This window comes from Physeter macrocephalus, chromosome 11 (assembly GCF_002837175.3).
Source record: "Physeter macrocephalus isolate SW-GA chromosome 11, ASM283717v5, whole genome shotgun sequence".
Classification (NCBI taxonomy): domain Eukaryota; kingdom Metazoa; phylum Chordata; class Mammalia; order Artiodactyla; family Physeteridae; genus Physeter; species Physeter macrocephalus.
The window spans coordinates 66,589,089-66,616,487 of NC_041224.1; the positions used below are offsets into that span (position 1 = coordinate 66,589,089).

Consider the following 27,399-nt stretch of genomic DNA (forward strand, 5'->3'; position numbering starts at 1 on the left):
CCGCTGAGCCTGCGCGTCCGGAGCCTGTGCTCCGCAACGGGAGAGGCCACAACAGTCAGAGGCCCGCGTACCACAAAAAAAAAAAAAAAAAAAATATTATGCTAAGTGATCAGACACAAAGGACAAATGCTGCATGATTCCACTTATATGAGGACCTAGAATAGGCAAATTCATAGCGACAGAAAGTAGAAGAAAGGTTACCAGGGGCTGTGGGGCAGGGTGGGGATATATTGATTAATGGGCACAGAGTTTCTGTTTGGGATGATGAAGAGTTTTGAAAATGGATAGTGGTGATGGGTTGCATTGTGAATGTACTTAATGCTACTGAATTGTACTTAATGCTACTGAATTGTACACTTAAAATGGTTAAAATGGTAAATTTTGTTATGTATATTTTACCACAATAAAAAAAATCACTGGGCTTCCCTGGTGGTGCAGTGGTTAAGAAGCCGCCTGCCAATGCAGGGGACACGGGTTCAAGCCCTGGTCCGGGAAGATCCCACATGCTGCGGAGCAACTAAGCCCGTGCACCACAACTACTAAGCCTGCGCTCTAGAGCCTGCGAGCCACAACTACCGAAGCCCGCGTGCCTAGAGTCCGTGCTCTGCAACAAGAGAAGCCACTGCAAAGAGAAGCTGGCGCACCGCAACGAAGAGAAGCCCCCGCTCTCTGCAACTAGAGAAAGCCCATGTGCAGCAACGAAGACCCAACACAGCCAAAAATAAATAAATATTTTTTAAAAATCACTAAAAACATTAATACACATGGTGGAATCAGTGGTACAGCATTAAAATAAAATAGCTAATATATTTTTCTGACTTTGGAACAGGGAAGGATTTACAATGCAAAACATATTAAGCAGAAAATAAAATACAGACTCATTTAAGCATACTAAAACTAAGAACTTCTGTTAGTCAAAAGGACTTTTATAAAAAGTGAAAAACAAGCTATAAACTGAGACAGTATATGTATGTATATATATACACACACACACACAGAGAGAAATAGATTAGTACAAAACTACATAAATAGATGATAGGAAAATGGGTAAAAGCCATAAACAGGCATTTTGCAGCAGAAGAAAACATATATGGCCAATAAATATATGAAGAGATACTTAATCTCACTAATAAGAGAGAGGTAAGTTATACTACAAGATACCATTTTATACCCACTCGACTGGGAAAAATTAAGAAGTGTGACATTATCATGTATTGGAGAGGATGTGGAAATTTTACACATGGCAGGTGGGTACAACCACTTACGAAAACAATTAAACACTATCTTATAAAACTGAATCTTCCCAGACCTTATGACCCAGTAATTCTACGCCTAGATGTATACTCTGGAGCATGCATTCTCTTTTCTTTTCTTTTTACTTTTAGTATTTATTTATTTATTTTGGCTGCACCAGGTCTTAGTTTTGGCATGCAGGATCCTTTGTTGTGGCATGTGGGTTCACAGTTGTGGCATGCGGGCTTCTTAGTTGCAACATGTGCACTCTTAGTTGCGGTATGCATGCGGGATCTAGTTCCCCAACCAGGGATCGAACTCGGGCCCCCAGCAGTGGAAGTGCAGAGTCCTAACCACTGGACCACCAGGGAATTCCCCTAGAGCATGCATTTTCAATAGAGGTGATATCACGCCCAAGGGGGTGAAATTAGTTCTGAGGAGAGTGGGGAATGGGAAAAACAACCCAAACATACACACTCTTTTTGTGCATAAAGCATAGATATACATTCAGTACATCAAGATATATACATTAATACATTCAGTACATCAAGATACATACATTATATCTGTGGTATTAAAATTTCATTAGAAGAACAACAACTGGGGGTGGGGGGAGTCTAAAAAAGGCTCCTTAGTGAGGCAATAATGAAAAAATGGTTGAGAAACACTGCCCTGGAGATATTCTTGCACACATGCACCAGAAGACATGTATAAAAATGTTCATAGCAGCACTGTTCATAATAGCAAAAATTAGAAAATGACCCAAAGAGCCATCAAAAGAAGTGGATAAATAAACTGGTATATTCATCAATGGATGAGGAATTAAAAGGTATAAATCCTTCATCCATCAGTAAAAAGGAATGAATCAAAGCTAAATGCCACAATAGGAATTTTAGTAATACAATCACAAGTGAAGCCCCAGAAAATAACATGCAGTATAATACTCTCTTTATATAATTTCTGTTGTAAAGCTGTAATAGTAAATAAACACTTCTAAACATCTAGTTCCACAGTACTCCCAAGTGAGGTCCTGGAACAAAGACTGCACAGACTCCTACAGGACTTCCCTGGTGGTCCAGTGGTTAAGACTCTGCGCTGCCAATGCAGGGGGCATGGGTTCAATATGTGGTGGGGGAACTAAGATCCCACATGCCACACAGCTTGGCCAAAAAAAAAAAAAAAGAAAAGACTACACAGACTCCTAGATCAATGTTTTTCCAACTGCAGGTTGTCACTCAGTGGGTCCTGAAATCAATTTAGTAGGTCATGACTAACATTTAAAAAATATGTTATAGAACAGAATCAAAATGATTGTACAGAGTAAAAGTAAAGCTTGTTTTGTGAAACTTTTTGTTTTATAAATATGTACACACACATACATACACCTGTATGCTCGAATTCTGAAATCTAAACAGCTCTGAAAGCCACTAGTTTCTTTTTTAAGTTTGGTGCAAAAATTCATGGGACAGCAAAATCTGACCTGAAATCCCATAAGCTATTTATAACCTTTGTTCTTCTCCAAAGGTTATGATATGAATAATACATTTCATTGCAGAAATATTTGATATTAAAGTGACATACAGACCATATTATCTTTTAAAGTTCAAAATATTAAACATCTCTGGACCTAAGAGTTTGAGGTAAGAGATTAAGAACCTATCTATGGGGCTTCCCTGGTGGCGCAGTGGTTGAGAATCTGCCTGCCGATGCAGGGGACACGGGTTGGTGCCCCGGTCTGGCAAGATCCCACATGCCGCGGAGCGGCTGGGCCCATGAGCCATGGCCGCTGAGCCTGCACGTCCGGGCCGCTGAGCCTGCGCGTCCGGAGCCTGTGCTCCGCAACGGGAGAGGCCGCAGCGGTGAGGGGCCCGCGTCACACACACACACACACACAAAAAAGAACCTATCTATGTATATAACTTTACATGTATATGTATAGTTAGTGTACATATATTGATACTATTGTACGCTAAGTGCAATGTAAAACATATTTCTGACTAGGTTGAGACAAAAAGTCTGCAAGTTACTGGTTAGGTGACATTTTTCATAGACAATGGTCATACCTAGGCTTCATTAATTCTTATTCTACAAAACTCCCAGAAAGAGACATCCCACCTTTATGACTCAGTGTTCCTGTGTATTTTATTTTAATTCCTCCCACTTTACTTTTAAGATTGTTTCTTGTTCTGAGGAAGCAGATATTGGTCATCATTTACAGGTGACCTTTAAACTGAACATAATGTCTGAAGTTTACATCATTTCTAAATCTCAAAAAGAATAGAAAAAATCACCCTAACCATTGAAGGGGGGTTGAAAGGGCCCTTTCACAGCCTTACCTTCAGCAAGTTTAGGACTTTCTTGCCAAGATCCAGCTCAAAGTTGGCATAATTAGAACCGCACATGTCATAGATAAACACCAGTCCATTCCTCTGAGTTTCAAAGCTGTAAAGCAACCATTGAATGAAAACATTTATAAGTAATAAGATGGATGAGGCAAATTGAAAACCTGGGTCAAAAACAAAGACAGAGAGTGTGGGACACATCTGGGACTGAAATAATTGCCTTCCTGAACTGGCCTGAACTTTTGTAACTGGCCTTACAAAAAAAATTTATAATAAGAAATATATATTTGGTCTTTGACCCTGTTTCCTGGCAAACTTCCTAAAACTTAGAATTTCCAGGAGAGCGAGGAAGGCATCCATTGCTATATTAATGAGGTGACTTTTAGAATGACCTTAGATCATCTAAGGATGGGGGCTGGTTGCCAGAGGAACCAACCACGTGACTAGAAAGGGTTGGGACTTCCAGTCCCATCCCCCCCACACACTCTGGAAGGGCTGTGGGGCTAGAGATTGGGCTCAGTCACCAATGGCCAATGATTTAATCAATCATGCCTTGTAATGAATGAAGCCTCCACAAAATGCCAAAAGGATGAGATCTGGAGAATTTCCAAGTTGATGAACACATGCAGGTGCAGGGAGTGTACCTCTCTCAGAGAGGGAATGGAAGCTCCATGCCCCTTTCCCCATACCTTGCCCTCTATGCATCTCTTCCATCTGGCTGTTACTGAGTTATACCCTCCTATAATAAATTGATAATCTATTAAGTACAACATTTGAGTCTGTGAACCGTTCTAGCAAATTAATCAAACCCAAGGAGGGGGTGTTGGAACCTCTGATCTATGGTCAGAAGCAGAGGTGACAACCTGGACTTGCCACTGGCGTCTGAAGGGGGCAGGGTACAGTCTTTTAGGACTGGACCTTTAACCTGTGTGATCTGAGGCTATCTCCAGGTATATAGTGTCAGAGTTGAAATGAACTACAGAACACCCAGTTCATGGGTGAGAACTGCTTGGTGGTATGGAGGGAATACCCCACATGTTGGAATTGGAATTATACTTATTGATGCATATTTATCCAGATTCATCAAGTACGAAACTCACAGGCTGAGAATGTTCCAGAGCATCCAGGTTATCAAAATTTGAACTGTTTCCTCCTATATCTCTGAATCTGCCTATCCAAATTCTATACCATTCTATGTTCAACTCAGAAGTTTCCTCTTCCATGAAGGTGTCCCTGATAATTGTCACCAAATGTACTACCATCCTTCACCCACTTGAAGCTGCATAAATCTTTCTGTGGATTTTTCTTGGGGCTCTTAATGTACTCCCACTTTGTGTAGCCATCTGAGTCTCTCCTAGAGGGCCAAAACAAAAGTTTACCTCATAACCCTCAACAGTCCCCAGCACAGTTCTTGCAAACAGATACATAATAAATGGTCACAGATTTGTAATTCAGTGGGCTAGAAGCCCATCACTAAAAAAATACTTTAGGCCCATAGAAAACTGCAAAGCAAAATTCTAAGCTCAATGATGGTGTATTTGTCTCTTATGACTTTAATGGAGAAAGAGAATAAACCCACAAATGGTCTTTGGAAGGCATGTTAAAAAGTAGATTAAGAGGTGGTGAGCCTATTCCCAGATTGAGGTTAGGAACATGTGAAGATACAAAAAGTATTACTCAGTCCCACCTCCTTAATTTCCTAAAGATTTCTCAAAGCTGCACTCTTCCACCAAGTCCGATCCTTACCTGCTTCTGATCTGCACACCTAAATGGTTGTTCATTATAAATTATTTGATTGGACTACTCACTGATGATAGCAACAGTTTTCACATTTATTTACAATTGAGAAAACTTTTTTTTTCTTTTTTCTTTTTTGTGTGGTACGTGGGCCTCTCACTGTTGTGGCCTCTCCCGTTGAGGAGCACAGGCTCTGGACGCACAGGCTCAGTGGCCATGGCTCACGGGCCCAGCCGCTCCGCGGCATGTGGGATCTTCCCGGACTGGGGCATGAACCCATGTCCCCTGCATCGGCAGGTGGATTCTCAACCACTGCGCCACCAGGGAAGCCTGAGAAAACTTTTTGACACAAAACACATTCTTGAAATCAGAAGTCTCAATGTTATTTTGTATCCGTATTTTTTTTTGCATCGCCTCCTGGAAGCCTCTGTATCTTCATCCTTTCAACAGAATACAAGGCAGAAGCACCTACCCATGAAGCAGCATTTCAAAAATCTCTGAAGTAGGGCTTCCCTGGTGGCGCAGTGGTTAAGAATTCGCCTGCCAATGCAGGGGACAAGGGTTCAAGCCCTGGTCCGGGAAGTTCCCACATGCCACGGAGCAATGAAGCCCGTGCACCACAACTACTGAGCCTGCGCTCTGGAGCCCACGAGCCACAACTACGGATGCCTGCATGCCTAGAGTCCGTGCTGCGAAACAAGAGAAGCCAACGCAATGAGAAGCCCACGCACCGCAACGAAGAGTAGCCACCGCTCTCCGCAACTAGAGAAAGCATGCACACAGCAAGGAAGACCCAACGCAGCCAAAAATAAATTTAATTAATTAATTTTAAAAATCTCTGAAGTAGACCCAAGTTTCTCCAGCAGACTTAATTTCAAATGGCCCTTAACATGATAAAGTGAGTGCTAAATCTTATCTCCTTTTTTCATGACCCCAGAGAGACTGATTCACCAAGATCAAAGATTCTGTTCAATGAGTGGCACAGTCATTGAGTAGACTATCCAGATCTAGAGACTTCCCTTTTCTCCACAAGCTCAACAGGGGCCAAACTCAAAGAATTACAGGTTTTTCCCTCACAGCCCCAGCCTGCGGCAGGACACTAAAACAAAGAGAAGTCAGTGCCAGGGGAAATAGAATTTAATAAAAAGAAGCTACGATGCATAATGATGCAGGTTCTATATTCCTAGACCTGAAATTGCTCATCTTTGAAGGCACATGAAATAAATACAAATGCAATAGCAGTTTCACTTTTCTGGGTACAGAAGATGAGGTTTACAATAATAGCGCTAGTTCCCTACTAAGAATAATTGCTTCCTTACCCTATTGAGTTTGATTCCTGAGCTAGGATGTTACTGGGAACACGAAGAAGATTACCACAATCCCTGACATTTGTTTCAAAATAGTCTAGGGTAAAGGGGTGGGTGAGGGGCTATCAATGAAACAAGATTGGTTATAGATCACTTTGATGAAGATGAATGAAAGGCATGTGAAAGTTGATGACACCACTTCCTCTCCACCATGGAGGTTTGGGAATTTCCCATTATATAATGTTGAAAAGAAGGTTCCCTGCCCTCCTGGAGCTTACCATCTAGCGGTAGATGAAAACAAAATCAGTATAAGACAAATGACATCATAAGGCCGTGTATAATTAAATACGAAATGATTGGTATTAATAATAACTGCGATTAAAGTCAGAATATAAAGAATTTTATGACAAGTTGGAGTGGTGAGGGAACCAGTCACAGAAGTTGGGCCTTAAAGAAAGGGGAAGATTTAGTGAAGAGGAAGGATTTCCTCCTCTTCCATTCTGGTTCACGGTAACAAAGGAAAACAAGAATTTCTGCTCACTAGGGAGAATATTTCATTCGGAAAAAAAAGGGTTCACATTTACTTACCTTACATGCACCCTCTGAAATGAGGAGTCATTGAGGGTTTTTAAGAAAGGGATGGACATCATGAGAACAAAGTTTTAATTACATTTACCTGTGTGGTATTCCTATGGGATTCAATACTCACACTGGAAAAAGCAAGCTTTGGCCAATGTCATGCCTACACAAGAGCTCCGACTCTCTAAGCTGCTCAAAGAGGAAGCCAATGCTAAATTTTCTGGTAAAAGAGCCTTCCATTCATTCCCCTGAGCTAAAGAAACATTTCAAAGGGAACTATACTCTAGAAATTATGCCTGAAGACCAAGCATAAGAAAGAAGAACTGAGAAATTCCACATTTCTGACTGGCTGCTGACCGCTGGGCCTCTCTCCTTAGTAACTTCTCTTTTTCAGAATAATGCTGTGTGTGTGGTTTGGATGTATCTCTCACTGAACACCACCAGCAGAAGCTAAGTATATGAAAGTATTAACATTAACAAGGCAGCAACAAGTGAACTAGACAGAGAGCCCCGCTTCAGACAATCCTTTGGCTATTCCCATCCTCTAAGTCCAGAAGTATGACTGAAGTGCACAGCTGTCTCTCACTATCTCTGGTCTTAGCCCTCGATATATCACATCTAACCCAGAGGACCAGCCAATGACATTGAGAGCAATAACAAACTGTAAATGGCAAGCACCAGGGAAAAAAGAAAGTAAAAGAGAAAGACAACATAGTAGGGTACAAATAGCTCTGACCAAGAGCAAAGAAACCAGGATCTTAGACCTAGCTGGATCAATATGTGATGACTGTAAAAGAGCCACAAAACTTCTTGGGGCTTCAGTTTCTTTGTCTATAGAACAGTGATAATACTATTTACCTAAGAGCAGGGAGGGAGACATGACCTGAGCTGGTTCTTTTAGCTTATGCACCTATTTATAAAAATGATTTTGCTTAACTTATACTCCTGGACTCCTCTCTCCTGAATGCTGAGTCTCAAAATCCTCTGCATTATTCCTATTTTACAGACAAAGAAACTGAGGCCCCACAGGGTCTTCAACATCAGGGGAGAATGATCAGAAAGAACCAGCACAGGTCATCTCACCTTCACTCCCTTTCAATAATGTCATTCTCAATACACTAAGAATTGCTAGTTAATTAGCTTTCTCAGCTTCTGTTACCCTGAAATACAGCCAAGCAGTAAAGATGCAGAATACCCATCATCTGCATAGTACCTGGAAACATGCCAAGCCCTAAAGATATGGAATGTTTTCCATTCATAGCACTGCCCAGGGCACATCCTAGGAGCATAGTGAATGCACTGCTGAGTTTAATCAAATCAAACAGTGTCACTTTCCCACCTGGATGTAGAACACCCAAAAGATAATTTCCATGCTCACCTATCCACAGCTCTGTCTAGCAAGTAAAACAGAGCCTGAAGTACCACATGTTGGACTGACTTGTGGGGATGATGTAATCTGGCAGTGAAGAGGGCAATGGAGGCTCCTGTTGGGTCCCGAACATTCTAGAGCAAAAAAACAAGAAATATTTAGAAATCAAATAGAAAATCACAGAAATCACGAAGCCCTCTTATATCCTGCACAAAGGTTTGTTATGAAGAGAATAGATGCTGATAATACTTCTCTGACTTGCATCAATTGCTCCAGAAAAGGAAGAAAGCTTTTTATCATCCCATGTCTGATTCTCAGCACCCCCTGGATCATATTTCTGTGGTAGGAAAAAATCACATTCTCCTAAACTCTTCAATTACAGAGAAATTAAACAATGGTCTACACTGGCTGCCTAGCTAATTTTCCCAGGCAGGATAGCAAAGAAATAAGCAACAGGAGAAATCCATAGAATACAACCATGGTTTCTATGCTCTGCCTTAAAAGTACTGCTGGATACTTACTAGAAAGGCTGTGGTCTCTAAGTGGAGAGAGCTTGCATTAAATAAGGAAGGATGGGCCTCTGACACATTGTATACCCATCCCAAAGGCCCTGACTAACCTTAATGGACCAGTGAAGAAACTTTTCTAAATGTACTATACAATCGATTTTCAATTATTTCAATTACTAGAATAATTTTATGCCAAACTTCACATCTGCTCTCCACTGTTGAGACTCTCTGATTCAGGATAAGATATCTAGGAACAAAGTCCAAAGAGAACAGCTACAGAAGGAAATAACAAGATACTACAAGAGGGGTTCATTAATACTCACTAAGATGGTAAATTTTCCACTAAGGATCTCAGAACGGAGAGGTTCCTCATGAGGTTTCAGCTTCACAATGCCCTCCTTCCTTCGTGTTTCCTGAAAGTAAAAAAAGCAAGATGCATTAATATAAAAATACTGTACACCCATGACAGCTTTATGTAACCACCAAATCTCAGAGATAAGGGATTTTAGAAATCAGCTTACTGAATCAAGAATTCCTTTGTAACCCCCCTATAGGCCAACTATTCTGAGTGTTGTCAGAATTCTTGTCCAATGCCAGCTTATCAGCCCCTTTGGGCTTAGGATTTTTTCTTTGAATCAGTGAGAATCCTAACCCTGAAGACCAACCACTATATATCAATCATTACAGTGCAAGGTCAAAGTTCTTAAACATGCAGCAGCACTGATATTAAAATATGCACCCAAAACTGTCTGGAAACAGATATCCTAACACATCCTCCAGGCTTAGGCCTCTCCTGTCTTAAATAGGAGCCATCCCTCCCCTCAATATACTCTCCAACAACAGCTACCATGACCTCATTTTAATTCATCTTCACAGCCAGATTCTTTAAACTCATCCTCAGTTACCTCACACTCATTCCACTGTACTCTCATTTCCTCCCAATCTAACTATACCACCCAGAACTCCTGCTCCAATGACCAGGACCTTACAATCACTGAATCCAATGGGCATTTTCAGTCCTCCTTTTACATGACAAGGTTGACCACTCACATTCTCTTTTTCCTGAGACATTCTCTATTTTTGATTTAAAAAAAAAAATACTCTCTTGTTTTTTCTATTTCTTCAGCTACTCCTTCTAAGTCTCTTGTGGGCTTTTTTCATTCATTTGTTCACTCATTTCACTCACAGACTCATTCATTCATTCTGTCAGTATTTGTCGAGCAACTATTATGTGCCAGGCACTCAGCTAAGTGCTAAGAACACTCTGGTGAATAACAAACTAGGTCTTTGTTTATATTCTTCCCCAATTCATCCCTAAAATCAAATTCAAACACCTCCAGAGGCAAGGCAGCAAGTGAAGACAGTATGAGTGCTGGAATCGCAGGAGAGTGCATGCCTTACATAAAGCATTCAAACTTAACTTTAAAAAACAACACTGGACCAAAGAAAGCAAAAAGTCTGAAGTGAGGTTCTGCCCTACACATCTCCCTATTCCTCACCCTCTCCCAGGATGACCTCACCCATTCTCATGGCTCCAATATTCACCTCCAATATTCTACTTTGGTCACTCTGAAATCACTACTTCCAGTCCAGCCTTCTTTTCCAAACCCTAGACTCACATCCCAACTGCTTAGAGGACATGTCTATTTGGATATCCCATTGGCACTTCAACTTTAACATGGCCAAACTGAACTCATGACCTACTCTCTCCACGTACCTGTACCTATTCAGTGTCTCTTAATCAGTGAATGCCACCACCATTTACCACCCTGCCACCCAAGTCAGAGACCTGGAATTCTCCACTTTCCTTTCCTCACACCAGCTTAATAAGCAACTCTGTCCTATCAATTTTACTTCTAGAATCTGCCCACTTTTTCTCTATCTCTCCTGACACTACGTTTAATGACACCACAATCATCTCTCTCCTAGTAAGTACAACAGCCTTCTAATTGGTCTGTCTCCAGTATAGCTCTTCTGGTCCATCCTCTAAATCACAGTGAAAATAATTTTTCAGAAAGCAAATCTGATCAAGGCATTCTGTTGTTTATACCTTCAATGAATTTCTCTGCCCTTAAGAAAAAGCAGATACTCTCTGATCTGCCCTTGTTTACCTGCTGCTCAATCTCTTGCCATGCCCCTTCTCGCACTCAGCATTTCTGCTCAGCTCAATTTGTCTCTTGCCACTAGGCATCTGAACTTGCTGTTCTCTCTGCCACAGTCCCCTACTGTCTGATTCCTACTCATTCTTCTACTCTTAATTTAGAAGTCATTTCCTTCAGGAAAGCTTCCTTGACCTTCTCAATTAAATGTGCTTTCCACAGAACCCAGTACTGTCCTATCATAACATTTCTATAATTGTTTATTTACTCTCTTTCTAAATAGTAATCTCTGCACCGGGAACACAGTAGATATACAATAAATATCTGTTGAATAAATGAATGAATATTGAACAAGATGACCCAAAAAATGTGTGTAAGTGAGCTTTAGTTTTAAACTCTTAAACTAATCCTAGTGTCTCTTATCTCACTCTTTTTTTTTTTTTTAATTTATTTAGGGAGCTTCTGAATATCTTCAGAAGGATTTTCTCACTCCAAGGTAGGGCTCTTAGATACCGATCCACTTTTTTTTAATGGGAATGGGGAGAACCACTGTTTGTGTAAACTGTGGCAGAAACAACAGCAACATAGAGAGCCCAGGTGCCACATGGCAGGTCCATCCCTGAGGTACATACTCTGTAGGAGTGAAACAACTCTATGGCACGGAGCACATCAAACTTCCGGGCCATGAGGAACTTGACGGCCACATTCCAAGAGAGGGGGGAAACGTTGTACTGAACTGTCCACTTGTTAATCTCTTCAAGAAACTGCTTGGTGGCCTGTTTGACAAAGAAAGTAAAGGATAGTTATTAGAGAACATATTTACAGAAACAAAAAAATAAGCAAGAAAAAAAGTAAACTTTCCCCAAGCAAGTTTGAACCCAAAGTTTACTAGAGGGAGCAGGGAAAACAAAAGTTGGAAACAGATCTGAAACCAGAAGTTGTTAAATTTCATACAACTCAATGAGGCCAGAAGCCAGAGCCAGGTCCAGAGAGCAGGGCTTAGCACAGGAATGTATGAAGAAATAATGAGGGGAAGATCAAGGCTCCCAAATATGATGCAAATTACTGGCCCCAAAGCAAAAAAAAACCACAAAAACCAGCAGTTTGTTTTTTGTTGTTGTTTTTTTTAAGGCTAAAAAAAAAAAAGTGGATGGGCCCTCTGAAGAGTTATTGCATAACGCACAGTGTAGCATAGCAGTCTCAGCTGCTGTTTTGGTCCCATAAGCCAGTCACACAAAGTAAAACAATCAGAAAATGGTTTTAGTTTTGGAATTAGCAATACTGTTGAGAGCAGCAAAATGATGAGAAGAATTTAACAAATGTAAAGGCCAACTGCTCTTTGCACTGACTGACCCCACAGGACCTCTTTGTGCTTCATATGGCAGCCCCCAAAACTGGACACTAGTGCCCAGAGGGTCATTAACAGCTCCTCTGGATAGTGGTTTGGGAGAAGGGTGTGAGGGTAGAGAACCTACTATTGGGAGAGGAGTGGGAATTTTCATTTTCACTGTTTAATCCCAAGCTGACAAGATGCCTATTTCCATAATTATTCCTATCTCTTGATTAATCCATGCTCTTTGAGCCTCTCTCACCCTATTTCTCCTTACATTTTAACCAGTCTCCGCTCTAGCCAAACCACCCTTCTGTTTCTTCATTTTAGAATAGGATTTACATCAGGATTTTTTTGCATGCATTTTCTAAATTGCTAAACGTTTTCTGCATGGCTATTTGTTCCCTTCCAATCAGAAACGTTTCTCACATATTGGTCTAAAATGTGATCAACTTGATGAGAATTCTGAAATTTAATTGATCAACCAATCAACCCCTCAGTTAAGATGTATTTATTAAACTATTGTGGGGACTTCCCTGGTGGTCCAGTCAGTAAGACTCTGCGTTCCCAATGCAGAGAGCCTGGGTTCGATCCCTGGTCAGAGAACTAGATCCCACGCACATGCCACAACTGAGAGTCCACATGCCACGATGAAGATCCCGCCTGTTGTAATGAAGATCCGGCGAGGCCAAGATAAATAAATAAATATTTTTAAAAAATAAACTATTGTGTATTTAACTATTTGTTAATATCTGTGCTACATATAAGGAATACAAAAATGAGGTTTGTTTCAGGAGGTGTAAGACCAACCTACTATGTGACCATGGTCTCTAATTTTTCTTTACTTTTAAAAAATATTTGTTTATTTATTTATTTTGGCTGCGCCGGGTCTCAGTTGCAGTACGCGGGATCTTTTTTCATTGCGGTATGTATCTTTTAGTTGTGGCATGCGGGCTTCTTAGTTGCAGCATGCGAACTCTTAGTTGTGGCATGCGAACTCTTAGTTGCGGCATGCATGCGGGATCTAGTTTCCCGACCACGGATTGAACCCAGGCCCCCTGCAGTGGGAGCAGGGAGTCTTACCCACTGAACCACCAGGGAAGTCCCGGTCTCTAATTTTTCAATTCAAAAACAGGGGAGAGGACTTCCCTGGTGGTCCACTGGTTAAGACTCCACGCTTCCACTGCAGGGGGCACGGGTTTGATCCCTGGTCAGGAAAGTTCCACATGCCACATGGTGTGGCCAAAAAAAAAAAAAAAAAAAACGGGAGAAAGGGTAACAGGAATGACCTACTTCAGAGTCTTGGCAACAAGTCCTACTTTGCAAATACAATCCAAATTGCTACATACATGTTTAAATAACTAGCAAACTAGAGTCCCAGGAGAATCAGCAATACCTCATAACAGAGCACCTGATTCATTCCCCCGATTTCTAGGAAAGGATAAAGGCACTTTACAAACCAGGGTAAAATCTAAGAGGCCTGGGGCTGCACCTGAGCTTTAGAACCCTCCAACTGAGGCAATATACCTCACATCAACTGGAAAAGGAGAGAATCAGCAAAACTAATCAGGCAAAGTGCATAAACAGAGCCAAGAAATAAAGGCTATGAAGAAAAGCTTTCAGACGATCACTTTGGCCCAGAACCAGTTAAAGTGAGACCAGAGAAATGAGTCCCAGAGAAGACAACAGGACAAACTTAGAATGCTCCACCAGAAAACAGTTGGAGTTGCCTCTGTGGGGTGAGTGGCCAGCATCAGAATGAGGAAAGACGGAAGGGAGAAGAAGCCGGCACAGAAAGATCCCAGAAACAAAACTGCGGCAAGTCCGGAAGGTCCCAGGAGATTTTGTAAAGGCTATTTGTTTAATTAACATATCATCTTCTCAAGCCAGCTCTCTCCTGGGCATCTCCGAAGCTGCCTGTAGAATAAAACACCAGAATAACAGAATATCTTTTTCCCCGTTTTCTAATAAAAACAATCAAAAGACAAAACAATATGCAGGTGGGGGCTTCCCTGGTGGCGCAGTGGTTGCGCGTCCGCCTGCCGATGCAGGGGAACCGGGTTCGCGCCCCGGTCTGGGAGGATCCCACATGCCGCGGAGCGGCTGGGCCCGTGAGCCATGGCCGCTGGGCCTGCGCGTCCGGAGCCTGTGCTCCGCAACGGGAGAGGCCGCAGCAGAGGGAGGCCCGCATACCACAAAAAAAAAAAAAAAAAAAAAAAAAAAAAAAAAAAAAAAAAAAAAACAATATGCAGGTGGAAGGGGGAAATATAGTTAACTGACCAGGAGGTGATATGAAATCCAACTATTAAGATGATTTTTCATTTCTCATAAATAAGCCACACCCCAATAAGAGACACACAGGTTTCACACACTTCCTTTCAGGTACATATTGGCTTCCTTCTTATTAAACTCAGTTCCTTCAAGGTTCTTAATGTCCTGTAGCTCCCAAGAGCTGCTGCCTTGAGCTGACCTCTGTCCCCCGCTGGTCAGGATGTTGTTCTTGGCTTTAAGCATGGGAACAATTCCTCCAGATTTGGCAGGACTAGGCCTTGCATGAAGAGAGTCCAGTGTACTATAAACAGTGATGTGATATTTACAGATACAAATACACTCATACACCGCCTGCTATGTTCAGCCTCATTCTCTCTCTCTCCTGCATGCCCATTCCTCTGGTCAAAGATATGAACCTCTTAGACAAGCTAGAAAGATGGTCTCATCTTCCACAGCCCCTCTCTAAACAGTTCATCAGGTCCCTCCCTCCGTCTACACAAGGGTTTGGCACAGCCACGAAGTACAAACCAATTTGTGGTTCTGTTTGTTACCAGAAAAACAAGCCCCAGATATTTTATAATGGGCAATACACTCTTCAGAAGGGATCACTGAAATTCCTGAAATTAATATTCAGTGTATTTCGTGGTGAAAGAAAGAATGAGCCAAAAGGTTAAGTCACAGCTTACAAAATACTTCAGATCAAGGTGAATGATTTGAAGCTATCTAGGCTTATGAGTAATCACAAGTTGTTCACACCTGGCAGCAAAGGAGTGGTCACAGTTCAAACAGCTTTGGTCTTCCTTTGGGAAAAGGTCTGAACTGATGTACAGAAAAACTAACATTATCACTTACAACCCTCCTCAACCAGCTTTTTAGGTATGGGTAAGATTTGTTACAGCATAGTCAAAGCTTACTGTAATTACATACTTCTCCCACAGTCATGTTTAAATTGATAAAAACAAGTTTCGTGACTAAGAAACCAGAGAACCACTATAAAATGGCTGAGAAATCTGTCAGTTAAGTGATTACACCCTGGACACTATCTACTGGTGTTATATGGTATAGGAGAGAATAAAACCAACAACATAGTCTTCATGTTATATTAAGCTCCCAAGAGCTATAATTTTCAGATGAGCTCTAGGCAAGGGGCTAGCAACCCAAAAGGTCCAGAAGAATGGGCTGGCACCCTTGGTTCCACAGTTAGTACCTAAAATCCTGTATTCCAAGACAATGTGGGAAAGAGTGAAACCTACTCTTGAAATAAAGTTCTGGGATGTCAGCCATCTAACCACCAAGAAACAAGTCTAGTAGTCTGGTGGGTTTGGGAGTCAGAAAGAACCCATCCTCTCACTCACTCCTGTATGATCTGGGCAAGTCACTTAACCTCTCTGAGCCTCTATTTCTTCATGAAAAGATAAGGTTTGAACAAGACAACAGATAGGAAGCATTCACCACACTACCTGGCACTTGGAAGGCAGTCTCTGAATAGATGTTCATTCTTTCTTCTTTTTTTTTTAAAATTTATTTTATTTATTTATTTTTGGCTGCATTGGGTCTTCGTTGCCGTTCGTGGGTTCTCTCTAGTTGCAGCGAGCGGCGGCTACTCTTTGTTGAGGTGCGCGGGCTTCTCACTGCAGTGGCTTCTCTTGTTGCAGAGCACGGGCTCTAGGCGCATGGGCTTCAGTGGTTGTGGCTCACAGGCTCTATAGCGCAGGCTCAGTAGTTGTGGCACACAGGCTTTGTTGCTCCACAGCATGTGGGATCTTCCTGGGCCAGGGCTCGAACCCCTGTCCCCTGCATTGGCAGGTGGATTCTTAACCACTGCGCCACCAGGGAAGCCCATTCTCTTTTTTTCTTAACTCCAGTCATTTCACACTAAAACTTCTTTCAACAGAGAGTTCCTCAAAATCAAGTGACCTTTGTTGTTTCTCTTTAGCCTGCAGCAATTCAATCTCTCTAATCCATTTTATCCAAAAGCATAAATTTAAATTAGAAACCTCCAATATGTGTTCAACTATAATACAAAAGTCTCTAAAGGAGCAACTTATCCTCATTCAGGGCTCTGTGGCAACATAGAAAAAGCTAGGTCCTGAAGTATTTATACCCCCGGCTCCCATCTCTAAATGCTTTTGTCCCTATACTGGCAGCTCTGGAGATTAACACTGCCATCCTGAGCACTAATCCTTTTTAACAGCATCAAACTGACTTGAGAGTATTTCTCATCATAATACAGGAACAATTTTGTGCAGGACAAACACCATGCAAAAAATGCAATCAGTCACCCTGCACTGAATACCTCAATAAGTGATTCTATATAAGACTCAGTGTCTGCCTTTTACCAAGTGTGAGGTTACCTCCGTATTTCAGCAAATATACCATTTCCCCATTAATTTCAGTGACAGATGCATTAGTAAATTACCTTCCTCTTATGCCTGTTTTCCCACCTTTCCTTCATTGTGAATTTTCCTGTAATGTCTAGTAATCCCTTTAGTCCACATCGATCTGCCAGGAAACAGAATCTGAGCTAAAATACACTAGCTTGCTATGATGCAGCAAGGTGAAGTTTGCTGAATTTTCAACCTAAAAACTACACTCTTGTAACTTCCCTGGTGGTTGCAGTGGTTAAGAATCTGCCTGCCAATGCAGGGGGACACAGGTTCGATCCTTGGTCCAGGAGAATCTCACATGCCGCGGAGCAACTAAGCCCATGCGTCACAACTACTGAGCCTGCGCTCTAGAGCCCGCGAGCCACAACTACTGAGCCCGTGTGCCACAACTACTGAAGCCCGCGTGCCTAGAGCCCATGCTCTGCAACAAGAGAAGCCACCGCAATGAGAAATGAGAAGCCCACACACCACAATGAAGAGTAGCCCCCGCTCTCCACAACTAGAGAAAGCCCGTGCACAGCAACGAAGACCCAATGCAGCCCCCAAATTAATTAATTAATTAAAAAAAAAAACTACACCCTTTCCTTTGGCCCTCTGTTATTGTGCCAAACATAGAAATAAAACTAATCTCTTTGAATTTATATTTACTGGTTAATCTCAAATAATTTCATTTTATCACGAAAATTTTGCCTTGAGCCAGTGCTGGGCTTCCCTGGAGGCGCAGTGGCTAAGAATCCACCTGCCAATACAGGGGACAGGGGTTCGAGCCCTGGTCCGGGAAGATCCCACATGCCTCGGAGCAAATAAGTCCATGCGCCACAACTACTGAGTCTGCGCTCTAGAGCCCATGAGCCACAACTACTGAGCCCAAGTGCTGCAACCACAGAAGCCTGCGTGCCTAGAGTCCATGCTCCGCAACAAGAGAAGCCACCGCAATGAGAAGCCCACACCGCAATGAAGAGTAGTCCCCGCTCCCCACAACTAGAGAAAGCCCATGCGCAGCAATGAAGACCCAACACAGCCAAAAATAAATAAATAAAAATTATTTTAAATTAATTAATTAATTTTTAAAAAGAGCCAGTGCTGGGACTTTCCTGGTGGTCCAGTGGTAAAGAATCTGCCTTCCAATGCAGGTGACACGGGTTCGATCCCTGGTTAGGGAACTAAGATTCCACACACCAGGGGGACAACTAAAGCCCACATACCACAACTACTGAGCTCACACACCTCAACTAGAGCCCACGTGTTGCAAACTACAGAGCCCTCGTGCTCTGGAACCTGTGGGCCACAACTAGAGAAAAGAAAACCCACAGGCCACGACTAGAGAGAAGCCCACGCACCACAACGAAGAGCCCAAGCACCGCAACGAGAAAAGGCACGCGGGTGCCTCAAAGAAGATCCCACGTGCTACAACTAAGACCCGACGCAGCCTAAAATAAATAATAAATAAATCTTAAAAAATAAATAAATAAAAGAGCCAGTGCTTGCTTTCTTTTTCTTTTATTATTATTTTATTGCCTCATATCTGAGGTTTACAACAGTGCTTGGCACTCAGCAAAAATGTATAAATACTTGAATGAATAATTAATAACAAGTAAAGGATGGATAAGCAACTCTTCAAAGAAACTCAACTGGCCAATAAAGTTACAGAAAATATTCAACCTCATTAGTAATCATGGAAATGTAATCAAAACCAGCCAAGGTCCACCCCCCGACCCTCGCTCAATGCTACTACCTAGTGTTGGTGAGGGTTCAGCAAAGGCACTCAAGCAGTCACTAAAAGACTATAAAAAACAGCATATTCTTTGACACCGCAATTCCACTCCCAGAAAAAAAAACCTGGATCTGTGAACATTTTCATCAATAAGGATAATTAACAATAACAAAACAGTACAAATCACCTCAAAATATAAATTGGTGAAACAATGGTAGTACACAGAATGTAACATTAAGATGGAAAAATGCTCATTAAACATTAACACAGATCATTAACAAATAGGTAACAACAGAATCTCATTTTCATTTCTTAAAGTCTGAATACATAAAAATATGAAAATGTTTGCAGTAGTTATTACCACCACTAAGTGTTAAGATGAACACTCTGAAATCTTGGTGTTTTCCTGTATTTCCCCAGTTTTTCCTTACAATAAACATGCGTTACTTTTGTAGTCAGATAAAAGGGGAGGGGAAGGTTTGGGAGTAAATTTGACAAATCAATTTTGAAGTACTGAGTCCCTAGCAAAGTATTCTCCCCCAGGACTGCCACCCTTAAACCGCAGTAACTCTGCTACTAATTCAAATCACTATAGCAGTGGTGCTGTTTGGGCACCCAAACTTTAAATGAAGCTAGAGGTGGAGCAATATTAAATTCAGCACTTCTAACTGCTGGAGTGACCACTCTGCTCGATCCCAGCTCTACAACTTGCTAGCTCTGTGCTGTTTCCTTATCTGTTAAAAGTGATGAGTACCCTGCTCATAGGAACGTTGAGGTTTAAATGAATTAATGTTTCATTTATAATAGAACCCAACATATGTGAGCCTTACATGTAAGAGCCAGTGCTTTCTTTTTTTTTTTTAATTAATTTATTTATTTTTGGCCACGTTGGGTCTTTGTTGCTGCGCGTGGGCTTTCTCTAGTTGCGGCGAGCAGGGGCTACTCTTCATTGAGGTGCGCAGGCTTCTCATTGCGGTGGCTTCTCTTGTTGCAGAGCACGGGCTCTAGGTATGTGGGCTTCAGCAGTGGCTTGCAGGCTCTAGAGCGCAGGCTCAGTAGTCATGGCACACGGACTTAGTTGCTCTGCGACATGTGGGATCTTCCCGGACCAGGGCTCGAACTTATGTCCCCTGCATTGGCAGGTGGATTCTTAACCACTGCGCCACCAGGGAAGTCCCCAGTGCTTTCTTAAATAGGGTTTTACTGCATCTTGGAAGGAAAAAGTTTTAAGAAAAACTTCTGATTTTATCATGTTATGAAATAATGTAAGAAAATCTGTAAAAAAAAAAAAAAAAAAAAAAAAAAAGGAAGAGGTCAGCCAGCGGGTGCCTCTAGGACTGAACGGCTGAGGGTGGGCTGCCGTCAGTCTCTGCAGGCTGGGTCAGGCCTCCTGAGAGTCTAAGGTGATCCACTGTGTATAAGCATTGGTGGTCCTGCACAGGGTGCCATGCAGAACGCCGTGAGTTAGAAGCTGGGGGACGGAGGGCTTAGAGATGCTTGAGGGACATCCTTAACCTACGTGAAATGTTGGAGGTTGAGGTGAAAAATATGGCTTTGATATCTTCACGGAAGACTGCATTATTTCAGGACTTCCCTGGTGGTCCAGTGATTAAGAATCCGCCTTCCCATGCAGGGGATGTGGGTTCGATCCCTGGTCGGTGAACTAAGATCCCACACGCCTTGGGGCAACTAAGCCCACGCACTGCAAGTACTGAGCCCATGCGCCACAACTAGAGAGAAGCCCATGCGCCACAACGAAACATCCTGCATGCCGCAATGAAGATCCCACATGCTGCAACTAAGACCCGACGCAGCCAAATAAATAAATAAATGAATAAATAAATAAATAAATAAATATTTTCTTTTAAAGACTGCATTATTTCAATCCTGAATCTGGTTCAGTTCCCTATTGACTTATTACTATATTTAAAAATGTCTGTTTAATTAAAAAAAAAAGGAAAAGGTCAACCAAAATCTCATCACCCTACAGCTGTTTTCATATTCATGTTTTCATCATTTAAAAGTGGACTTCCCTGGTGGCGCAGTGGTTAAGAATCTGCCTGCCAATGCAGGGGACACAGGTTCGAGCCCTGGTCTGGGAAGATCCTACATGCTGCAGAACAACTAAGCCCACAAGCCACAACTACTGAAGCCGGCGCACCTAAAGCCCGTGCTCCGCAACAAGAGAAGCCACTGCAATGAGAAGCCCATGCACCGCAATGAAGAGTAGGCCCCGCTCACCACAACTACAGAAAGTCCGCGCGCAGCAACGAAGACCCAACACAGCCAAAAATAAATAAATAAATAAATTTTTAAAAAAATAATAATAATTTAAAAGTTAAAGTCAACAGAAAAATACTAATAAATATATACTTTTCTAAGTTTATGTCCCCACAACCACCACCACACACACACACACACACACACACACACACACACACACACACACATATCTTGGGGGAAGGGAAGAAAAAAGAGGGACTATTCAAGTATGCATTGTTTTAGTGCAGAGACTTGTTTCCTCTCTGGCAACCTTCCATGACTAGCAGCAGTAGTATCCCCCTTCAAGGCAAGAGCACAGCAGAGCTCTTTCAGGCATCCACTCATGTAGTCAGTCAAGCATTCACAAGTATTTGCTGAGGGCCTACTCTATGCTAAGCAGTACAGTAGCTGTTGAGGAGACATAATTTAGAGAGATAAAGACCCATTCTGAGCAGGTTACAGTCATTTAAACATGGAGACATGTATAAATGGATCAGCATCACATAACTTGATAAGTTCTAAGACAGATCTATAAACAGAGTACTATAGGATTCAAACTCTCTAAGAGAATTAAAAACAAATCTTTTCTTTTTTTGGCAAATACATGAAATTTCCATTTTATTACAATTTTATACCACATTAGTTCAAATGCATTTCTCTACAACTACTCCAACAGAGCTCTTCTGGAATTACTTCAGTCATCCTTAACATGTGACTTTACCAGACTTTGAATGTAAAATAAACATATAAAATTTCAAATTAGTAACTTTTAATTATGAATGGGATAAGAAATAAAGCCATCAGTTGATGGCTGGGGCTATTAACTTCCCACAAGACACTTTGTTGAAATGTTTCTTCTGATAACCCAGGTATAAATGAGAACCTTCAAAAAACAAGGGAAGGGCATCCCTGGTGGCGCAGTGGTTGAGAGTCCGCCTGCCAATGCAGGGGACACGGGTTTGTGCCCCGGTCCAGGAGGATCCCACATACCGCAGAGCGGCTGGGCCCGTGAGCCATGGCCGCTGAGTCTGTGCGTCCGGAGCCTGTGCTCCGCAACGGGAGAGGTCACGACAGTGAGAGGCCCGCATGCCGCAAAAACAAACAAACAAACAAGGGAAGACCAAAGTACAATAAAGAAGCCTCTGCAGCTTAAGCCTCCTATAGTCCTAAACCTCTGACAGAAGCTAGGCAAAGCATCCTTCTTGCAAATTAAGTGGGTTTCCAGTATTTCCATGTAGTTGAGCTTTCAGAGACAGACACTCAGCATAACATTAGGATATACCATCTTGGCTCTGGTTGTATTAATTATGCCTGAAGAGTTTAATACCCATCCAAGTCCAAAGGTGGAAGAACACATAACCGGGTATGGTAATCGGCAAGAGCAGACTGTAAAAGCACAGGCTGGTTGTGCTAGTGCAGCCCTGTGGGCAGTTTTCTTCCACAGAGGTCGAGTATAACAGTCCTGCTAAACAGACCAATGGAATAAGGACAGTCAACGTAGGAAGAGACAGAAACATTCTTTTCCTCCACTTATTACCCGTCACTCTGACTTTTTAAAAGGTGGATGGTATTTAGAAAATTTAGTTGTGTGTTGTTATTTTTAAGTATGATCTAATGCTGCTCCATTTCTTCTTGCTTCTTATTTTGATGTGTCATCCTAGCTGCCTGTGGTATCATGTTAGGAATCCCATCAATAATTGGATAGGCTATTCCTAACTCTTCGTTAATCAATTCATTTGTCGATGCTTCATATCTGAGCAGCTTCATGGAGAGCGGGCACACCAGGAACTCCAGCAGCGCTGGGTCGAAGGCGTGGAGAGGTTTCCTCGTCCTCTCGCTCTTGTCTGTGGACGGCCACGACACCAACACGTGCAGATACCTCTGCGTGACCGCGGACGGCTGTGTACGTGTCCCCCACAGAGCTGAGGCGAGCCGGCCGCACACTCCGCTCAGCATGTTCTGGCCAACAAGTCTTTTTAAAAGAGTGCCTTGAAGGATGAATAGAAATTTGCCAGGAAGAGACAAGAATTCTCTTTAGAGAAAACAAAATGTGTAAAGGCACAGTCATGAAAGAACAGGGATTACTGGGGGATACGGTGTAGCCAGTGTGTCCAGTGTATATGACAGAGAATGGCGGGAGATGAGCTGACACGGAGGCTGAGCCACACAGGAAAGGCCCATGATCCTATACACATGAAGGACTCAACAGAGACTTTTTTTTCTTTTTTCTGGCTGTGTTGGGTCTTCGTTTCTGCACGCGGGCTTTCTCTAGTTGCAACGAGCAGGGGTTACTCTTCATTGCGGTACAGGGTCTTCTCAATGCGGTGGCATCCCTTTGTTGCGGACCACATGCTCTAGGCGCATAGGCTTCAGTAGTGCGGCGCGTGGGCTCAGTAGTTGTGGCACACGGGCTTAGATGCTCCGCGGCATGTGGGATCTTCCCAGACCAGGGCTCAAACCCATGTCCCCTGCACTGGCAGGCAGATTCTTAACCACTGCGCTACCAGGGAAGTCCCTTAACAGAGATTTTTAAGAGAAGGTATGAAATACATTTAGTCTTCCCCTCCCAGCTAAAAATGACTCAGCCAGCAGTAGGGAAGCCAGACCAGAAGGAAAAAAATCTAGCGGCAGGGAGGGAAGTTCCTAGCACTGTGCCTGGCATAAATAAATATCTCTAATAATATCTAATAAATATGTATGAATGAATAATGAACAACAGAACTCTAAAGAATATTAACATTTAGAGGGCAGAGAAGGAAAAACCAAGGAACTTTTAAGATTCACTTTTAGAAGTACTAGTGACCAATGAGCATCAAAGAAATGTGAATGAAAAAACAAGAGTTGTCAAATATCCCCTACACACACATACAAAAAATACCTACAGGCTCAGATGGTTTTTATGCCATATTCTATTGAACCTTCATGGTCCAGATAACTCTGATGTTGTAGAAAGAGTAGTATAACAGAGGACAAATACTTCATAACCAAAGAGGGCTTATCCCAGGAATGAAAAGACAGTTTAACCTAGGGACATCGACCAACACAATTTTCTATATTACCAGATACTAAAGGAGAAAACGTATATAACCTTCTCAACATATGCTGAAAATGCACTGAATAAAATTCAACACCCATTATGATTTTGTTTAAAAATGAGCAGGGCTTCCCTGGTGGCGCAGTGGTTGAGAGTCCACCTGCCGATGCAGGGGACACGGGTTCGTGCCCCGGTCCGGGAAGATCCCACATGCCGCGAAGTGGCTGGGCCTGTGAGCCATGGCCGCTGAGCCTGTACGTCCGGAGCCTGTGCTCCACAATGGGAGAGGCCACAACAGTGAGAGGCCCGTGTACTGCAAAAAAAAAAAAAAAAAAAAAAAAAAAGAGCAAACTAGGGACCTTCCCTGGTGATGCAGTGGTTAAGAATCCGCCTGCCAATGCAAGGGACACAGGTTCAATCCCTAGTCCGGGAAGATCCCACGTGCTGTGGAACAACTGGGCCCAAGCGCCACAACTACTGAGCCTGTGCTCTAGAGCCTACAAACCACAACTACTGAGCCCACGTGCCACAACTACTGAAGCCCACGCGCCTAGAGCCTGTGCTCCACAACAAGAGAAGCCACCGCAATGAGAAGCCCGCGCACCTCAAGGAAGAATTGCCTCCGCTGGCCGCAACCAGAGAATAGCTCGTGCGCAACAAGGAAAACCCAACGGAGCCAAAAATAAAAAAGAATAAATAATAATTTTTAAAAGAATGCTGAGTCCTGATAACCATGAAGGAAGGCTAAACACCATCCTCCTGATGAAACCACATGGGGCTGGTTCTGAAATTCGAGACTCTTCCATCTATTACATCAAGCATTGTGCAAGAACCAAAAAGAATGAAAGCTAACTGCTATTAAAGGATTAACATTACAATGGGAACTGAATAGCAGGAAACCCAAAATAGGGCTGACCAAGTGAAGCTTCCCATAAGAGTCCAAAGCTTCAAGCAATGCTGAAGGGCTGGAGCTAATTGAGCTATTAAACATGAAAAGCTCCTCAGTGTTAATAACTTCCTACCAGGGGAAGTGAAGTCCTAGGGTTTATCAGCACTCCGCCAGCCAAGTGTGAAGGCCCCAGACCAGGAATAGCTGTTCTCCAATACCTGAGAAACAAAAAGTGTTCTATTCTTTTCAAAGTGCTATTTCTATCTCCCTTGGCTCATGGTTCCCTTCATAAGTAGAGAGCATTGATCACATATTACAGTAAAGGCAATTCAATCCATTCATTTTTTAGAGCAAGACTTTGCCCCTCCCAGTTCACACAGGCCAAAGAGTGTGGTCCAGCAAGAAATAGCAAAGGTAGCAACCATTTGTGAAGCATTTTAACATGCACCAGAGAAGGAGCTGTACATACATCATACTCAACAGCCTTGGCACACTGAGTATTATTAACCACATAAAGAAATCAAAGCATACAGAGCCTAAGCAAACTGCCCAAGGTCACTCAACTAATAAATGGCATAGCTGAGGTTTTGAGGTTTGAATTCAAAACTTTTCAAATTCCAGTCTTTCCACTCACTAAGTGGCCTTGAGAAATACAGGATACACATCATTCATCTCATCAGCAGATATGTTATCTGACATATATTATGACATATATACTAAGTCGTGCCTTTGTCTATGCACAAAATTACTCTGGAAGGATATACAAGAAACTGGTAACGTTGGTTGTCTCAGAGAACTAGGTGGCTGAGAGACATGGCAAGGAGAATATTTACCAAATTCTCCTCTGTATCTTTTTAAGTTTAAATCATGTGACTATATTATCCACCCCCAAAATAAAATGTATCAATTTTATATAGTCTTTAACTAAAATATATATATAATAAGGATATCTGAACATAATGTTTAAAAAAGTACTTTAGGGAATTCCCTGGCGGTCCAGTGGTTAGGACTCAGTGCTTTCACTGCTGGGGCCCAGGTTCAATCCCTGGTCGGGGAACTAAGATCCCACAAGCCACGTGGTGGGGGTGGCAGGGTACTTTAAACTATGCCACCAAATGATGAGTTTGTTGATACTCTATAGTCTTCCTATCAAGGCCAAAGATAATGAGTTAGGGAGCTCTACAAAGGGGTAAAGGATTATAGCTGCTTTTAGGAGCTTTAGCACTAAACAGGGGATGCTCTAAGGCACTGCAGAAATAGTGTCACACTCGCTTTCTTGCTGGAGGTTTTTTGCCAACAGCATGTTTACTAAACATAAGCTGGCATCTCTATTCTCAGGCTTAAACACCAGTCTCCAGACAAAGGTTATCAAAGAGGATGAAGAACTCCCAGAGACAATGGAGGAAATAATTCAACAAGAAAATAAGGAAGTAAACATTTCTAAATTGTCACAGGAGAAAATTCATGTCAAGAGGTTGAGGGGCAGAAGAATATAACACAGAATAGAAACATAGAAAAAAACAGAAATCTGGAGAATAAACAGGAAGCTCCTCACCATCAGCAAGTGCAAAGTCATCCAGCTTCCCAGAAGGAGACAGGGGTTGGGGGGAGTGGCAGGGGAAGGGTGCATAATTGGTCATTCCCTATAAGGAAGAACCCAAAGGCAGCTTGCCAACTGCTACCCATTCCAGCTGGTTAATAAGGGGGTGAACCACACAACCAGAAGAATCCTGGAAAGTCTTTCTAGGGAAAAAAAATCTAAAGGATTTGGAGAACCTAGGGGTGGGGGAGGCCTTTAGTAACAATTTTTCTCTCTTCTTCCAATTGATGGCTGAGACTTCAGAAAGAAAGGAGGAATGTTTATGACTGTCAATAAATTGGAGTCGACCTTCCAGATCCTGCTGGAACATTCTTCTCCTTCCCTTCCTCCCAACCCTGGCTTATTCCTATTTGCCTTTTAGATGTCAGTCTAAATCCCACTTCTTCATCTGGAAGTTTTTACTGTCTTCCACCCAGGCACACAGTGTTATAAAAGCTTATGTTATTGTCTACCTGCTCCCATTAGCCTATAAGTTTAGGGAGGTGCAAGGGCCAAGTCTTCCATGCTCACAAACGCATACTCAGCACCAAGCACAGCATATGGCACCATTCTGATGAGTAAATATATGAATGATGATGGGCTCTCAGCCTGCTAAAAGAGTGTTGTTGACAGGGAGTAGGAAGAACATGTTTGTCTGAATACTTGCCAATCTGATTATGAGAGGTTAAAATTGAAAATAAAGAGAGAAAAATTCCCGGATAAAACTGGGAAAGAACATCAGGAACAACATAAGAAAA

General features: G+C 42.4%; 2 protein-coding genes across 3 annotated transcripts in view; both read right to left on the reverse strand.

Moving 5' to 3' along the window:
* Window positions 1-27,399, reverse strand: part of PTPN9 (protein tyrosine phosphatase non-receptor type 9) — an 81,878-nt gene that overhangs the window by 33,806 nt on the left and 20,673 nt on the right. For both annotated transcript variants that reach the window (XM_024128944.2, XM_024128943.3), the window contains exons 2-5: window positions 11,808-11,951; window positions 9,400-9,489; window positions 8,577-8,701; window positions 3,570-3,675 (exon numbers count right to left, since the gene is read on the reverse strand). In XM_024128944.2, coding sequence (XP_023984712.1) covers window positions 3,570-3,675; window positions 8,577-8,701; window positions 9,400-9,489; window positions 11,808-11,951 — 465 coding nt within the window. The remainder of the gene's footprint in view (window positions 1-3,569; window positions 3,676-8,576; window positions 8,702-9,399; window positions 9,490-11,807; window positions 11,952-27,399) is intronic.
* On the reverse strand, window positions 22,654-23,194 carry LOC102979173 (protein preY, mitochondrial-like). The gene has a single exon (XM_007118674.3). It carries the CDS (start codon window positions 23,093-23,095, stop codon window positions 22,751-22,753), a length of 345 nt encoding a protein of 114 aa, XP_007118736.1. The 5' UTR covers window positions 23,096-23,194; the 3' UTR covers window positions 22,654-22,750.